This window comes from Pongo pygmaeus, chromosome 4 (genome assembly GCF_028885625.2).
Source record: "Pongo pygmaeus isolate AG05252 chromosome 4, NHGRI_mPonPyg2-v2.0_pri, whole genome shotgun sequence".
NCBI lineage: Eukaryota > Metazoa > Chordata > Mammalia > Primates > Hominidae > Pongo > Pongo pygmaeus.
This window is the reverse complement of record NC_072377.2, coordinates 87188737-87207795: the sequence shown is the minus strand read 5'-3', so window position 1 is coordinate 87207795 and position 19059 is coordinate 87188737. Positions and strand designations below refer to the sequence as shown.

General features: G+C 36.3%; 1 protein-coding gene across 2 annotated transcripts in view; it reads right to left on the bottom strand.

Moving 5' to 3' along the window:
• VCAN (versican) overlaps window positions 1-19059 on the bottom strand; it is a 110100-nt gene that overhangs the window by 85018 nt on the left and 6023 nt on the right. The window contains exons 2-5 of one of the 2 annotated variants that reach the window (XM_054488660.2): window positions 13518-13593; window positions 6764-7138; window positions 3517-3691; window positions 3306-3433 (exon numbers count right to left, since the gene is read on the bottom strand). In XM_054488660.2, the coding sequence (XP_054344635.1) occupies window positions 3306-3433; window positions 3517-3691; window positions 6764-7138; window positions 13518-13587 (748 nt within the window). In that variant the 5' untranslated portion in view covers window positions 13588-13593. Of the gene's footprint in view, window positions 1-3305; window positions 3434-3516; window positions 3692-6763; window positions 7139-13517; window positions 13594-19059 lie in introns of those variants that run through there. The other variant, XM_063664952.1, reaches the window with a different exon arrangement.

Below are 19059 nucleotides of genomic sequence, written 5' to 3'. Positions count from 1 at the left end.
ATTAATTGCCTTTTTGAGCAAGTTTTCATTTTATACTTAATTGGCTCTTTCATCAGACCATCTGGAATATATGGCTTCTGATCTAAATTAATTGCACCTTGGTTCATAACTCCTGTGTGTGTGTTCCATCACATGCATTTTGAATATACCAAATCTTTTCCTGCCCCCACCATTTCTCATACACACACACTTGACTCCCTCAAATACAATAAAATATAGGTGGGAATTATTTGACTCATGAATTTAGCAATGCCTCTTACAAGGAATCTTGACTCACCTTCAGATAATCTTTTCTCAATGTGGCAATTGAAATACCAGATGTAATTTTATGTGGTCAACTTTCCACAAGAATTTTTTATTAATTCACACATTAGCCAATGGTCTGTACTTCAAAAGGGAAGACATATACTTCAGTTAAGAAATGAGAGAAGCCTTACAAGAATGATTTTGTGATCTTCCTCTTACCTCATCAGCCATAAAAGTTACCTTTCACCCCCATTCCTGCTCACTTTCAAGCCAAGAAAGAAAAGAACAGTGTCCAAAGATTTGATACTTAGTCCAAGAGCCAATAAACAAGGAGGAAAAAAATGTCAGGAACAATGTTATTGTAAACATGCTGAATATCCTCCAGAATTGTCAAGTTTATTCTATGAAACAAATAAATGCCTTGTTACTTTGCTGACACAAATTTCAGCCAGTGCTTGAATTAATATTTGAACTGACTCTTTTATATTTCTCTTCCAATTTTTACATATTAAAACAAAAAGATTAAAATTCTGTTGCTTTGGTATAAAGAGCCTAAGTAAAGTTATGCCATATTCCACATTACAAGTTTTCAGTCACCAAGTACGTAGATTTATCCAAAATAACTTTATAAAATACAGTTGGGTTACACTGGGACAAAAACTGGCTTCTTTAGAAGTGATTGTGTTTATGGAAGTGGGAGAGGATGTCTATAAGACTAGTAAATCTTTCGTCGTGGGAGATATGCATATATCCTCAGAGCTCCTCTTCTGACAGAGTCCAGTTCCTGAACACTGGTTATGATACTATCAGCAGATTGTGGGGAGCCATCGTTCAATGAAGACAGTGTGGCTAGGAAATCCCTGGAAGGACTCCCACCACCAAGACTTGTCAAAAGTTCTTCAAACAGTACTTGCAGAGGCCCCGAAATTTCTGGGACTTCTATAAAATCCCTCCCTGGGCTTGAAAAAATAATTTTGAATTTGGGCAGTCTAGAGCCTTAGAGAGCTAAGAGCTGATGGTACCTCTATCAGAGTAAACTGAAAAACAAACACACGGGGGGTCTCTAGGGCTTTCTGGCTGGTGGCTTCATGGGTACATAAGCCTATCTTTCCACTAAGGAATCTGGCTTGGGATGCTTATTCATATTTGAATCAGGCCATGAAAGCCCACCATTTAAATAATATTTGGTAAAGATCTTTTAGGTTAATTAGATCTTACATATACTTTTGCAAAAGCTACCTCTGGATCATTTCTAGTATTACTAGCATTTCAGATATTGTTTATAAATATCACCCTTGTAGATATTACACTAAATTAAAACAATAGTGATACAAATTCCCACCTTACCAAAATAGCAATAACCCAATTTATTTCCTAGTTTATTTAATCAGATTCTCCTACCAACCATCTTCTCTTCTATTTTTTAAATCAATTAAAATAAAGGCAAGAGAAAAGCTCTAGTTTTATATATTTCAACCATAGCTTGGATGTTATGTTTTCCCTTTTCCTATATACAAAAATAAAATTTGCTCACATCTGCACTTTTGGTTTAGAAAATACATCTGGCAATCTTCAGTGATAGTGAAAATAAGAATGCTAAGATACTAGAGAACCACACCTAAGCACCCTTTTTGAAAGCAGGCCTTCCGATGCAAATTTAGTCAAGGCATTAGGAAAATATAAGCTGCTTATATTCTAGCTTTCAGGCTCTAAGGTTGCTTATTCAATTCACAGAATCAGGGAATCACAGAATTTTAATGTTGAAAGAGACCATAGAAATTATCTAGTCCAGCCTCCTCATTTTAAACATAAGAATTTAAACATAAGAAAATTCAGATCATTCTTTTTATATGCACCTAGTCAAAATTAAAAGTATAATTTAATTTAATAACACTATTATCTGTACCTTTAGGATTCTAATAATAGCTGTTAATACAAATGAAAATCCATTTCAAAAGTTGTAGAAACTTCTATTCCATGTGCCTTTATTTTACTTATATTTATGTATTTGTTGAGACAAGGTCTCGCTCTGTCACCCAGGCTGGAGTGCTGTGGTGCAATCTCCTCGGCTCGCTACAGCCTCCACGTCCTGGCTCAAGTAATCCTCCCACCTCAGCACCCCGCACCCCCACACTTCTCCCACTCCCTGAGTAACTGTGACTACAGGCACATGCCACGACACCTAGCTAAGTTTTGGCATTATGTAGAGACATGGTTTCACCGTTACCCAGGCTGGTCTCAAACTCCTGAACTGAAGCTATCTTCCCACCTAGCTCTCACAAAGTGCTGGGATTACAGGCGTGAGCCACTGTGCCCACCTCCCTGTGCCTTTATAATAAAGCTGCACCATGCTCTTTAGATAATGTCGGTACTATTGAACTCAAATTCGTCTTTAAGAATCTCTAACTCAGGCAAAGGAGAAATGACAGTGCCGAAATCAGACCGTAAGCAACTTAAAAGGAAGGGCTATATCTTAACTGATTTCATATCTCTAACAACCAGCAGAGTACCTATAAAAATCACAGTAGGTGATTTTTAATGTGTTAACTGGTTTAACATATTGATGGGTTGAATGAAGGAAGGATTGCTCTGAATATTAGTGTAACAAAATAAACAGGAAGTGAAACTTGAAAATTCCTGCTGGGCTAGTTTATGGAGTTATTTAGTTAGCTCTGGGGTGTTTATCAGTACTTGGATTCACAGTGGATTGTCATCACATGATTTTTATCTTATGCTCTCACCAGAATAGGTACCACCCTTACAGCTTTCTATTCTCAATGCTCTAAAAGTGTATTGGAAACAGTCCAAGAGCAGCATGACTGTAAGAAAACCTGCCATTAACTGAAGACATTTCTAACCTGCATAACCATTTACACACTCCTCCTTCCCTTTCCACTTTAATTTCGGCTTATTTTACCACAAAATCATACAGTCGTATAAACAAAATGCCACCGTTTGGAATCCAAACAAGCACGAAGACTTGCTCTATTCCAATGCACTTCTGGTCTTCCCTCAGTTTTCTCAGTTCATACGAAGATATAGAAACTCAAACATCTTACCATCCAGATGATCCACATAACAATACACATCGTAAGTTTCCTGGGGAGAACGGAATCCATAGGTCCTGACTCCTGCCTTCCCCATCTTATCTCCATAACAGCCTACTCTGGGAGCCCGGATGGGATATCTGGGGAAATAAATGGCTAGTTAGTGGCACTTTCTTCTCACTCTCAAGTTAATAATGAAGCCTGTGGCCCCCCGACCTCTTACCTGACAGTCTGATCAGACAGCCAGCCTGCGTCACACTGCTCAAATCCATCTTCATAGGCGGCAAAGAGCTGCTCTGGAGTTGCTATGACTGCCCCAACGTCCAAACAAGCCTTCTGAGCAGCCTCAAAATTCAGTGTGTACCTGCTGGTTGCCGCCCTGTAGTGAAACACAACCCCTGCAAAGACAATAGCAAACAATTGCCAGCCTGTTCAAATCTCCCACTGCACTGTGCAAAATTTCTCATTGGAGCAATGTATCAACTCAGTTGGACACATAGTAATAATATCATAATAATTATTTACTTTTACTTTATGCAGCATTATGCAAAATCATGTTGATTTGAGGGGCTCCAAAAATGCCATTCATCTAGACATCCCGTTCTGCTCCACCAGAAAATTTTCTACTGGATCTCCTAGATCAAGGAAGAGATTTAAGTCACTGAATCCCAATAGTTGTCCTGATTGCAGGCAGTATTCAGGCAATCATGGGAACACCAGATACCTAAAGGGAGTAGATTCTGCAGAAGACACAAAGACCTAAGGGGACCACAAGATCAACTTCTACTTCAGGACTTTATCCAGGGTCAACCCAATATTTATGCATGAAACACTCACCTGTCTCATAAAAATATTCACTAATACCACTTCCTCCAAATATAAAACAATGAGATATTTACCTTCAGAGACAATGTACTAGAGTGGAAAAGACACTAGACTATTCATGAGTGAGAAGACTTGTTCCAATCCCTAATTTACTCCTTACTTTTATACAGGTCAGTTCCTCTGAGCTTTAATTTCCTGTCCCATAAGGTGGAACTAAAAATATGTATGTTACTTGATTGGTGTGAAGGTCAAATTAGGTAAAGGATTTTAAAATGTTGAGTAGACCACCAGGTACCATTCAAATGTTTATCTTATTCTTTACCTGACCAGCATAACATAGGGTCTCTGCTATGACAGATAACATGTATAATTTTTATCCAAAGAAAGCCTGAAATAAATTCTCAAATTCTTCCTAGTAGAAGCTCCTGATACTTGCCTCAAATTCAACTTTGTTGTATTTTAGGGGTTGTATAAACTGGTGGTTTTGAACTGTGCTCCAGGGCTCAAGAAATTTTCAAAAGGATGAGGATAGAGCAAGCAAGGGGCTGGAGCTCTGGATCCTCTCTTGCCATGTCAACAAGAGTCTCTCCATTTTTAGCTGGAGTAAATATGATGACTCATTTCTGCAAGACATCAAAGTGGATCGAACTAATGTGCCAGAGAAGTCACTGAAAAATAGAAATTGAGGCAACCGGGTCTCATGAATGAGATTTTATTAAGAGTGATCCCATTTAAGTACACTTTTTTTTGTTGTTATTTGGGATAAACTGTGGTTTCCAAGATACGTGCCACTCTTCTTATCCCTAGTAATTTCCTGGGATTGACAACAGTTTATCTTCTGCAGCCTGACTTCTAGCTATGACTGTCTGCCATGTGTTCATCCTTAGATCATCTCTGTCTTCCAGAGTTATATTACTGTAGTAATATGACTACAGGGGAAAAGACTACCCATCTCATAGATAAGTACCTCAGATCAGTGCCAACACAAAAAGAGCTGCAGAGGCACTAAGTAGATGCAATGACAACTAGCATTCATTTTCTCATTTCTGATATTTTATGACTCAAATAGGAGATTTTGCCAAAAAAAAAATCAAATGCCAATTTGTACCTTTATAGAACCTCTCTAAAATTGCCAGAAAATATATATGGTGCTATCTGGTGAATATAAGAGATAGCTTAAAATGATCTCTAAGGCTTAAGCAAGAATTTGAATAGATTTAGATTAGTTTAATGTTGATCAAAGCTTCAAATAGTCTTCTTGGTAAATAAAAATCTTCCATGTGCACTGAAGATTGGCATTAAAGGGGCACAAAGAGGCCTCCTCGACCAAGGCAGGGAACTTCAATCTGTATAAGTATCTGCAGTTGCTGGAATAATTTGAAGACCCCATGGAGCTAAGGAGATTAAGTGGAGGATTTTCATTGTTTCAGAGGGGCAAGGGGCAAATCCATTGCTAATTCTTTAATGATGAAAAATTGTAAGAAGTTGTTAAACTCCTTTGGGGATTTTAAAAAGTGATATATAAACAGAAGAGAGAGAGAGAGAGAGAGAAATCACAGTAGTGAGGCTAACGAAAATAATGATAAAAAGGTTAGAAGAACCCAAGATACTTAGTGGATGCCTAGACAACATAAAAATAGATTTATAGAAGGAAGCAATGGAATTTGAATATAAGAGGGTATTCAGAAAGTTAATGTGTTGCATCTGAAATTCAAAGTATTTCCTTTTGGCTACACAAGAAAGACTTTTAATAAAACCCTTTGTATATATTTCTGAAAGGTAAATATTTTATAGGGAAATGGAGGATTGGAAGAAAATCTGTTCCATCATGTCTGGGTATTAGAATTTTGCTTAATAACTTGCCAAAATATTACGCTTCCAAGAGCTATGGCATTATGTGTGTACCCAATTAAAGCAATTTTTCTTTGCTTTGTCTCCTAACTTAAATTCAAATGACATATAAACCACCCCTGAAAAGAGGGTGAAACTAAAATGTCTTACTGCAACACTTAATGGATAACAACTAGGATATTAATCTTAAAAAATATACTGAATTTCTGTTTGATCAAATTCAAATATTTATTAAGTCTTGGCCTTTTTAAGACTCTGATATGTACCATGGTTTTTATTAAATACCTTATTTCTTCAGTGTAAGTTAAGATAGAATTTCCTAAAAGCAAACTCAAATATTTTAATAATCATATTAAGAGAGAAAAAAGGGGGAAAGGTTTTTCATGTGTACATGTATATGTATGTGTGTATATGTATGTACATGTGCATACACACATATGTAATAATTTTTAAAATGTAGATTCGCCTTCAGAGTCTTGAAAAAGAATCACTGATAAGACTCAACATTGAAGTAATGATTATTAAATGATGTGTCATGCCTTGAGGTATTCGTTATTTTCAGTATACAATACTTTCCTTCATGGAATCAATGAAGTGGCTGCCAAAAATGCACCTGCCTTGACCTTTGAATGAGTACCAGTTCATTTTTGGTGAAAGACACGGACTATTGAATTGACAGGTGTTTTTCCGCTCATCCAAACCCCAAACAACAGTTACTTCTGAGTGCTATTTCTCAATGCTTCTGAACCAGGTGTCATGTTATACTACCTTCTTGCAGATAATAAAAGCCTTACCATCCACAGCCAGTGACACCGTGTCTTGTGTGTCTTCAATCCCGTACATGACGTCACAGCGGTAGAGACCCGCATCACTTGCCAGCAGCTTGACCACAGTGAGGGAGGCATCGCCCACGGCCTCGGGATGTGTGGGCACAGACACTCTCCCTTTGTAGTCCTGACCAATCTTGATATTTCCATTTTGGGCCACAAGGACAGTAGTCTCTTTCAAATCTTTTCCATTTTTGTCCACTTCAATCTTAGACCATTTGATGCGGAGAAATTCACTGGTGTTGTAACTGGGTGGCAAAGTAGGCATCGTTGAAAAATGACAAGGCAGGCTGACTTTTCCAGAGAGGGAGCCCCTCACCGGTGGGCTTTTTCCCACTTTGACTAGAGGAAAGAGAAAATACCAAATTAACAATCTTAAAAAACCCAAACTGAATCTATTCAATATGTGAATGAATAAGCAGCCCTTATAATAGTTTGGTTACATCTTCAACATGTGAAATAGTTAGAATGACTTTATATAAAGAGAATAGCAAACAATTTCAATGATGTTTTACAACAACAGGGATTAATAATGCTCATTTCTATATATAGAAATGTGGCATCATGCATTTTAAAATATTTTTAACTTAGTGTTTAACATGAACAAAATAAGTGATTAAAAAAAAGGCAAGCATAAGAGGTCAAGCAATTAAGGGCAAAGAAGGGCAGACTAGAATCCATAGGGCAGGTTTAAAGGACTGGACCAACATTAGGAAGAGCAGCTGAAAGATGAAAATTATGTCTACAGGTCAAAAGACAAAAAATGTTTGTTACAATAACTGCCACATTACCTTAGAGGAAATGAAAACAAAATTCAAAGATGAAGTGAAAATAAAAAAGTGCTTCATAGGACTGGAACCAGGGAAAGTCTAACATTTGAAGGATGCTCTTTGGTCCTGTGTTGGAACCAAAGGCTTTCATAATTATAACAAATCCAGCTACCATCACTTTGCAGTGAGACATTACCTTCAATTATATAATGGGGAAAGGTTGGTTTCTGTTCACCTAACTGTCCTAAAATATTTATCTGCAGAATGTCCTTCTGTTTAAACTTTTAAACTTTTAATGATAAAGAATATATTGACTACAGTTTAACACCATTACATGCAAAATAAATGTTTTTTCACTCTTAGAGGAATCCATCCCTTTCTCTCCCACTCTCCTCTCTATCTTCCAGCCTCTATTAATTAGTCTAGACAATATGTTAGTAATAATGGAAGTTGTTGATAATGCACAAACAACGCTCACTTCATGAAAATACGGTCAACAAGTTAATAGTAGCCTCTAGGTGAAATGAAATAATGATTTTTTAACCAACGAAATGATGTATATCTAACACTCTGCTAGTGGTCAAACATATTGGAAACACACATCTCAACATGGGCATGCATTGGAAATGATATCACTCTCAATGAAAACTCTGTGGATTCTCAATGTAAACACAGTTGGAGAAAAGCATTTTGAAAATTGCAAGAAGATACTATGGAGATATTATATCCTTTAAGAAAAAAATGCTCTGTCTTGCTAAAGATTAAAATTTTAACCTAAAAAAAGATTGGCCTATAAAACATTTCATGTGATGCAAATAAATCCAAAATAATTAATATAGTATCATATTTAATGTACTTACAATATAAATCACTAATTTGTTTCAAATGTATAATAACCATTGCTGTCATGCATTTGTTTATTATTTTATTAATCTACATGTAGCTTATCCAAAGCAGACTTAAGGCATTTAATGAAATTAAATAAAAACAAAGTGAAGTGTGCTATTAGCTATGCTAAATTATCCTTTGAAATATTGCTAAGACTATTATCATTCTGGAATAAAATTGCAAGGGAATAATTCCACTTTTAATGGCCTCCTTGGTTTACAAAGTAAATTCTCTAACTTAGCTCAACCTTAAAGTAAAACTGGTCGAATTCCTTACTAAGGATCCTCCACTGAGAGGAAGGATAATCTCCCACATGGCTGGTGAGAGACCTGAGTTAGGACACATGTCTCCTGACACCTAATCAAGGAATCTTTTAGCTCTGGTGTGCTTCCTCTGCCCCTAAATTAAGCAAAAGAAGTGTTCATTTCAGTTCCTTTTCAAAGTCTAGATGCATCCTATTTCTATAAGTATTGAATTACTATCTGAACTGAAATATTTTAGTAATTTTATGATCTTTTTAACAAATCCATAAGGTTCACAGAGGACTCTCTGAAAGTACCTTCTACCTATTTCACATTCCTTTAATTTGGACCTAATTAGGGAGATGATGATAACACAAAGATATTGTTCTGAGAAGAGAAAGGGTGAGAATTTTGTGATCTAAAAATCTCCAAATTTATATTCATCATATGTTCTAGAAAATCTCATCTTCCTTCCTGAAGAATTATTTAGATGACTAACTTTGCCACAAACAAAGTACTATTTTTAAATGCAAAAATAAACAGCTTTATCATCAACTTTAATTCTGGTATGAATTTTGAAACTCTTTATCATGTCTTTTAAAATTAGTTTAAAATATATGTCTTCCAATCCTTCAATATTTCTTACCAAATTTTATTTCTCTTCACAATTTTAAGTATTTAGGGACAGACATGAGAGCCAACCCAATCTACCCAATAGGGAGGTTTCTGAAACATAGAGCATTGCTAAACAGCTGTGCTGTAAAGAAAAGGTATGTTGGAACAAAATAATGTTAAAAAGCAATTTCCCAAGGGCTGTTTATTGTTCTAGATGTTTATATATATAAGAAAATTAAAAGCTTTGGTTGGATATAAATAATATATTGATGTGAATACAAACTTAACAAGATTAACAAAAAGCTGTGTGGTCAAATCTTTTGTGTCTTAAATCTTTGGTCTTAATGCACTGGGTCACAAAAACGAAATTCACTAAATCTAAATATTTTAAGAAAGAAATTCAGTAGTTCAGAGTATAATGTTTATAGAGTATGCATGTTTCAAAGAAATCTGCTACCTACAGGAATTTGTCTGAAATGCTGACAGTTCAAGTAATAAAAATGAATCCTAACAAAACATTGGCTGTTACCAGATGGTTTGTGGTCCAAATGAGTACAGTAATGGAGAAATCACTAAATAATGAATAACCAATTACCCCTCATTCTCTGTCAGCAGATTCCTTAGAGTAAAGATGATGTAAATTCCATCTGCACAATTTGAGCAAACACACATACACAGACCTTGGCCAAATAAATGTCAAATTGAGAATATGGGAATTTATCACTCTTTCAAGTGACAAATATCACTATCTAGTTCATTCACTTATTCACGACTGTGCATGACTCCTTTTCCTACTATAAGGGGAACATCAAAATAACTAGGCCAATGGTAGATAATCAATGATTAGGACAGTTTATAAGATAATATAATGTGTATTCTTAAAGGAAATAGTTCTTCCTGGGTTAAAATAAAGCCCATAACAATAGACAAGGTGTTCATTTATGTTAGTCGTTGACTTCATCAGTGACTGGGAATAAACAGAAAAAACCTTAAGATGAAAGTACTTGTCTTGACTCAACAACAAGTTACTACTGTGTTTTCCACTACAAACCCAGAAAATCTGTTTTATGTGGATTGTATATTTGCAACTTTCACCTCTGATATAAAAAAAATTCTCCTGAAATTAGCCCCAAACTAATTACATCTAATAATAGTGATCATGGATTTACAAAGAATAGGTAAAGACATGCAGAAATTACTCAATGTTGTTGGCTATCAAAATTATTGTTGTAAATACTGTAAAGGAGCTACAACGCAAGTTGTTTTTCATTGCATGAGTTCTTTCTTTAAGTGGAAAGTCTAAATTTCAGCTGAAGGATGGTCACCTACTACTTTCCCTGTAAATTGCCTTCCAATACTGCCCATCCAAATACCACTCCCCTTTTCATATCCCTTTCTCCATCTTCACTGCTTGCTGTTGTCCTTTCCTCTCTGTGACTTTCACCTTCACCTCCCAAAAACTTTGAGGAAGACAACTCCTAGGCTTCACCATCTGATTAGCGTGTCTTCATGATCCAACTGGTGGAGCCTAGACTCTAAAAACCATCCAGGTGGTCCACTGTGACATTTATTTATTTATTCACTCATTTAGTCAACACACAAAATGACTAAGTGCTGTCAGTGTGTCAGGCACTTTGCTAGAAGATGAAAGGCCTTTTTGCAGCTTATAGTAGCCTACTTGGGAAGAAAAACAATAACATCCCAAGAGCATGGAAGATGTTATTATATCTGCAACAGCACAGGGGACAAGGGGAACATGAAGGAGGAATTTATTTATTTATTTATTTATTTATTTACTAGTTATTGAGATAGGATCTCACTTTGACATCCAGGCTGGAGTGCAGTGGTGTGATCATGACTCACTGCAGCCTTGACCTCCTGTGATTAACAATTCTCCTGCCTCAGCCTTCCCGGTGGCTGGAACTACAGGCCCAAGCCACCATGCTCAGCTAATTTTTTAAAATTTTTGTAGAGATGGGGTCTCACTGTGTTGCCCAGACTGGTCTCAAACTACTGGGCTCAATCACTCCTCCGACCTTGGCGTCCCAAAGTGCTGGGATTACAGGCATGATCCACTGCACCCAGCCAAGGAGGAGCTTTTAAATTGGTTAGAAAGGGGAATCCGGAGGTGAAAAGGGGAAAGAGAGCCATCCCAGGAGTCAATTTATTCTTGACTCCTCTCATGTCCTCACTACACACCCCATCCAATCCATCAGTGGGTCTGACTCCTCCATCTCCACATATCAAATTCACTTCTCTTCACCTCTACTGCTACCTGATCTAAACTACTCCCCACCCCATTTCATGCACAGGCTACTACAATAACCTCCTAAATGATAGATATCTCTGCTGCTACTCTTGCTCTCCTACAATCAAATCTGCATAGATTATCAAAAACTGAATTTTCAAAACATTCATCAACTCATATCTTTCTTTGCTGAAACCCTTCAATACTTCCTACTGCACTTGGAATAAAATCTAGACTTTTTTTTTTTTTTTTTTTTGACATGGAGTTTAGCTCTTGTTGCCCAGGCTAGAGTGCAATGATGCAATCTCGGCTCACTACAACCTCCACTTCCCGGGTTCAAACAATTCTCCTGTCTCAGCCTCCTGAGTAAAAATTCTAGACTTTTTAAAGCCTACAATGTTCCATGTAGATAAGAAGTACAACATGGTGGTAAAGAGCACACACTCCCATGAATTGGTTCATCTCCAAGCTTTGCTTCTTACTGGGTATGGGCGTTCGAGCAAGCTGCTTAGCCTCTCTTGGTACCACAGTTTCCTCAATAGAATACAGGGGTAATGGATGTTTCAGTGAGTTAGTGTTAAGCACTTAAAACAGTTCCTGGATCATAGGGAGTTCTATTCAAGTTTTGGGTGTTATTATTATTTAGATGAGCTGGTTTCTGCTAATCTTTCTGTTCATGTCTCCTACTTTCCCCTTGATCACTGCTCTCCAACTATAGTGACCTTTCTGCTATTCAAACACATGATGTTTCTTCCTAACTTACAGACAGGTCTTGGCTGGCTGGTTCCTTGTCATCATTCTCATCTCACTTTAAATGTCACTTTCTCAGGGAGGTCTTATCAACTTCCCCCAACTCAAGCCACTCTCTATGATGTCACTCTGTTTTATGTTCATCAATTTGAAAGTACCTGGATTGTTTGTTTACTTGTTTATTGCTGGTCTCCCATAACTAGAGAAGTAAGTTTAATGAACGACAGGCCAGTTATGAGTCATCCATGGGTATATTCCCAGACACCCAGAATAATATCTGGCACAAAGAAGGTATTCAAAAAACATCATCAATGGGTGAACAGATGAATGGGTGAGTGGGAAAAATGGATGAATGAATGGATGGATGGATGGATGGATGACTACATGGATAGATGTTGATAAGCAAACAGATGGAAAGATTTTGGACAGATGAATGGATGGCTGGAGGTATGGATGGATGAATAGATAGATGATGGATGGATGGATGGGTAATGAATAGACGGATGACTTAAACTTTAGCAAAAGGAATTCATCTGGAAAATCATAAAAGGTGAGTCTGATGCATAATATAAGTGTAAGGAAGAAATGGAATCTGAGTCTGGAGAGGTACACTAGACAGACAGAAGCAGATGAGTGAAACTCTTGGATAGTATGTTTCTTCAAATTCCTTGAATATATTAAACAATAAATTTGGAATTATAGAACCCTCATTGGAAGAATATAAAATTTCAAATAAAAAACTAGGGCATATGCATATCCAACTGCTTTTTTAAAAAAGAAAAGAAAAAGAACTAAGGGAAAAAACATGGCCATCAGCTTTCTCTTTATCTTCTCAATTCTTTTCAAATTCTAGCCCACTGGGTGTTTAATAGTGTTTCTTTTTTTGCATAGGAAAGTTTTTGAGAAATAGTGTTAGAATTTTAAAATATGCCCAATACTATATATGCGCTTTTTTGCAAAGCCTGAAAGTAATCAGGGAAGTTACTGAAAGCTCACTTGCATCTTTAGCATCCTACTTATTATTTTGTTTTGACTTATTTATTTAAAACTAATGTTTTTAGTCCAATAATATTTTAACTGATAGTTTTCAGCACTTAATAGATTTTAAAAATCAATCTTTTATTCCAGTGATTCCACATTGCCATTTCATCCTTCAGCACTTACATTTTTATTTCAATTAACACCAAAGAAATTGTTAGCACACTCACCTTTATGTAGCGCAAGGGTTACTATGAAGGTTGAACACATCCATAAGATGCTCTTTATATTTATGAACATCTTGGCCTAGAAATGAAAAAAAACACAAAGTAAATCACAAGCATTCAGGTTTAAAATGGGTCATAAATAACATGTTTTTTGTGCATTGTATGTAATAAGGGTAGTATTAAGCATTAAGTAATAAGAGTAGAAGAAGTAGCTCCTCTTGGACTGTAAAAACAGGAGGAAACTTGTAATAGCAGAAGCTATCTCAATGCTTTAATTATTAGTTTGAATCTCATCCAATGCAGCCATTACCAAAATCATTCCAGAATACAGTTTGGGAACATATAACAATGTGGATGTGTGTGAAACCACAAGTGAGTAGGCTGTACGAAGAGCAATAGAGACCACAGCTCAAGTAACTAGTGGCTAGGAGCTGGCAAAAAGAGAAATGGGTGACCACAAAGTCTATTTAGAAACAGAAAGCTGATCATAAATGGAGCAAGAGAAGATGTAGAGCAATAGAGAAAGATGTTGAAAGAAAGACATCTTCATCAAGTGTAAGGTGAGAAGGAACCAATTGGTGGTTCATGCACATAATACCAAAACAGAGAATAAGGACTTCGGCAGGCTTTTTAAAGCACAGACTCCATGTAGTTTCTAGCTGGCTAAACAAACAAAATAAATGTATTATAAGGAGGTGTTAATTACAAAAGTGACCAGTTCTTGCCATGAATTTTAAAGCAGTACTAACAGTTCTAAAGTTTCAAGAGTAAAGAATGAAAGAAAATACCCTGCACTGAGTCAAGAAACTGCCCTGGCTTTGCCATTTAATTTATTGCATGACTTTGGAAAAGACACTTAACAATCTGGGTCTCAGAATGTTCCCTTCCAGCTCAAATTTCAAGTCAGCTATAATTATGAGGAGGACAAGTACCTGTGTTGGGGAACCATCTAGAAATCAAAGTGCCAACTTCAAAAGAATGGCAAAAGATTATTTGGTTTTCACAGTTGTGCCCTCCTCAGTAGCATTTAGAACTATTCTATAATAGCCACGTGTTTCTCCTTTCTAACACAACTCTGGTTCCATTCTAGTGCCTACCCTCAGCCATATACTTTGGAGAATCCTGGGTCAAACCCCAGCCCAAGGGACGATCCTGATATCCTAAGTCAATTATAGAGGTACCATTCCCTTTTCCAATGACTGGATGTGGAACAGTATATAATATAGTTTTGGCCAGTGAGATGTGAGGGGATCTCTTCCTCCAGTGAAGGGTCCCTGGGAAAGATAGATTCATCCTGAGAAGAGAACAAAGGAAGAGGTGGTCAGTGTTCTTCCCTGGACATTATCATGCTGGAATCTTTCTGCTGGAACTGTTGTAGGGATTTTGCATCCATGAGTAAGTAAGATACCTCTGGAAATGAAGCTGAGAAAGAATCAGCAAAGGCAGGGTGTAAGTCCTTAAGGATTAGACCTAGAGTGGACCATGCCTTTGAACTTCATTTTATATGAGATTATAAATGTCATTATTGTTTAAACCCAATAAAATCGTGACTTTTTGTTCCTTACAGTTGAAAGCATCCTAACTGGTATATATTTTTCAGCTGGGACCCTGAATGACTTCCTTGGAAAATAAATTCTATATTATTTAGCAAACCTAGATTGAAAACAAGCAAATGCTGAAATTAGCCATAAATTACAAAACTGATCTTGAACATAAATAGGGCTTGGATTTGTACAGCATTTAATTAATTAAGACCTTTTTTCTTAATTTTTTTGCATTTGATTTCTTTATAAATTTTGAAATAAGAAATAGACCTTTTCAAAACAAAATTTTAAAATTCTATAATTCTAGATACTTTCTGAAGAGCATTTTTTAAGCTAATACATTATACATCTTATATTTTCCAACTATAGACCAACTGATAATTCACAATGAAAAACATATGGTTGATAATCCTAAATTAACCCTGATAATTAAGTTTGTTATTTATCCTATAATCACTAGGATCTGCTAATAGACTTTGTTAAACACTAACTGGGAAATGCCATAAAGTTTCTACATTTCTGGATTTCTTATAAGACAGCACAGCAAGCAGGAAGTATACACCGCATCTCTATGCTATTACAATATTTTAAGGAAAAATTTAGGTATCAATTGCACAGCCAAAGTAAAAGATTGTATTTTATGATAAAAAGGTGTTAAAGAAAGTGCATTCCATGAGTATTAGCTGAATCCAAATAAGAAACCTTTCTTTATGGCGTGAACCTGGGAGGTGGAGATTGCAGTGAGCTGAGATTGTGCCTGGGCGACAGAGCGAGACTCCGTCTCAAAAAAAAAAAAAAAAAAAATTAAAGATCTTTCTTTAATTATACTTATAAATAATAATTTCCTACTTTCCTTCAGGAAAATTTGTTCTCTATTTTTTATTTTTCTTTTTTTCCAGGAAATCTTAAGCCTAATTTTAAAAGTCTGGGCTCCACTGTCAAATAGCCCAGAATGCAAGTTCTGCATACTCTACTTATATTCTGTGACTTTGGGTAAAATACTATATCTCTCTAAACCTCATTTTCTGTCGCTACTTAGTTGTGAAAATTAGTACTTATTGAAGTGATCATACGAATTGATAAAATAATGTATATAAAATAAATCTCAGTGATATACAATATATCAGTACTCAATATTTATTATTAAAATCACGAATTCAGACTTTCTACAGATGTTCTAACATAGTTTCATATCACGAAGAGTAAAAAGAATAGTATTTGGGGCTCTTACATTTGAAAATTATAACCTAGGTTACCACTATAGTAGCAATATACACTTTATGCTTGGAATAAATCATCCTATAACATTGCTATGTACTTCAAATTGTTATCTGTAAACATGTCTAATCTCCTCTGTAGAACACTAGGCTTCTGGAAGGCAGAGCTAGTACTTTATTCAACTTAATAATTCCCACAATATTTCTTCAGTGCCAGGTTCAGGGTAGATCCTTGAGGAATGTTTGCAGATCAAATATATGATCAACGCCTCTATTACTTATGCAGAAACACCTTTGAAACTCAATGCCAACAATTCCTTAACACCTGAAATACTTTGGAACACTTTTGAATCAGTCCACTTGAAGATTTACCATGACCCAATAATATGATGTTTGTCAATATCTAGAGAGTCAAATCTCATTTAAAAAAACCAAAGGTGTGACCCAGGAAAGGATCTTCTCCATTTGAGTTTCCCACTCAATTTAAATACTAAAAATCGAACTCTTTGTGCCACACTCAATCCTTATAAAAGTGTCTTTTGTTGGGGAGAGGAGAATGGTCCTCCATCCATATAGGTACAACAAGTATACGCATTACTTTCCCTAAGATTACCCCTAAGACTAGGTAAGAATACAAGGAGATCAGACTGCTCTAAATACATTTGAATAAGTTGCATAAATATGTTTGAATAAGTTACTCAATTTAAAAATTAGACTGTTTACACTAAATATCAGATCTCCAACTTCTTTCAAAAAATCAGAAGGTCTAGCAACACTAAGTCTATTTTTCAGCTGGCTGATCATGAGCATTAACCAAGCAGCAGTCTCTCCCCTTGAGTCTGTGTGCTCAAGGCCATTACTGCCCCTACTTAGTCTCTCACCCGTTTCCACTCCATGCCTCTCCCCTGTAGTCACCTAAATTTGCAACCCTTGAATTAAAAGATGATCATTTATTTCTACAGTAAATATATCAGAGGGCTTTATTGACTTTAGCTGCCTCAGAACTACATTTCCATTCCCTCTTCTTTGGAGTCCAAGACATTCATTCCACTTCTCTAATTTTCTTAAGGCTATGTCCCTATCCTTGGTCATTAAGTTACATTTTTTGTCTTCTATGTTTGATCTTATTAAATGGAAAGCTTTCAGAAGCCTCTTTCTTTGTTTTTAGCACCACTCCAAATCCCTATTTCCATTCTTCCACTTTTCCATGTCTCTCTTATAAGCACCGTCTACTAGTGATAACAAGTCTGTCTGCATGGAAAGACCTGAGAGATATGAGAGTGAATGCCTATATTTAGCCTTCTACTCCAGTGAAGTCATTGAGAAGGGAAGAAAGTCATTGAACAATCCAGGTACAGGGTACTGAGACTGTTTAATTGCCTGGGAGACATAAAAGACAAGGTCAATAGAACTCCTATCCATGAGAAATGTCTGCAGGGAGGAAAAGGGACACACCAGGGATGTGCAGCCTCAGAGAGAAAGCCAAGATTCTATTAAATAGATATTTAGTATTCTTCCTTGATTTTGGAGAAGCTCAGCTGACAAGGGTTGACTTAAGGACACAGACACGGTGATTTTGTCCACCATTCTGCTAATTAGGTACCCTACACAACCAATTTTCTAGGATACTTCAGCTACAAAGTGGATGTAATGAGCATCACATATCATATTGCTCATTGGTTCTTTCTCACAGAAAGAATCATTGTACTGCAGAGAGAAATCATGTGATTTAGGTGTGAAATTTCATGAATTTACTTCATACAAGTAATAGCATCATGTGAATTCCTGAACCTGGACTTGGCTAAGCTTTTTCACATTGTCGCCCCTTAGCACTCCTGTTCTCTGCCTGGTGAACTCCTTTCTCATTACTCTACCTAAGACGTACTGTACTCTATTCCCTTTCCCATGCTCTATTTTCATCCTAGCACATATCACCATTTTGCATATGTGATTGGGAATTGCCTTTCTCTACCTACCATAGTAAAAGTTCCAACAGAGCAGTCTTTGATGTTTTGTTCACTCCTGTAACCACAATGCCTAGAACACTCAGTAAATATTTGTTAAAAGAATGAATATACACCCATTTTACATAATTAGATGTATACTATATACACAGTTTTATCTATCAATTTTTTCACTTAAAATACAATATATTTTGGAGAATGCTCCAAATCAGCAAATACAATTTTTCCATGTTGTTTTTGACAGCTGCATAGTTTTCCATTAGGTGGATACAGCAACTTTTATTTAAACAATTCCCTATGATGAGCCTTTACACTGTTTCCAGATATTTGCTCTTAGAAGCAATGCTGCAAAGAACATCCTTGTCCATTTGTCTTGGGTGACATTGGTACCAATATCCATCCATATAATAATGTCAAGAAGTGGAATTGCTGGATCAAAGAGTATATGGGTCTTTTAAAAACTTTTGATAAAGAATCAAAAAAAGTGATTGCCAAATTATTTTTTAAAGTAGAGGAACCTATTTACTTTCATACAATAGTATATGAGAGACCCAGTTTCTCCACAACCTGGCCAATACAAACTTGCATCAGACTTTTTTATTTTATTTTTGCCAGGCACAGTGGCTCAGGCCTGTAATCCCAGCACTTTGGGAGGCTGAGGTGGGTGAATCACTTGAGGTCAGGAGTTCGAGATCAACTGCCATGGCCAACATGGTGAAACCCCACTCTACTAAAAACACGAAAATTAGCCAAGCATGGTGGTGGGTGCCCGTAATCTCAGCTACTAGGGAGGCTGACACAGGAGAATTGCTTGAACCTG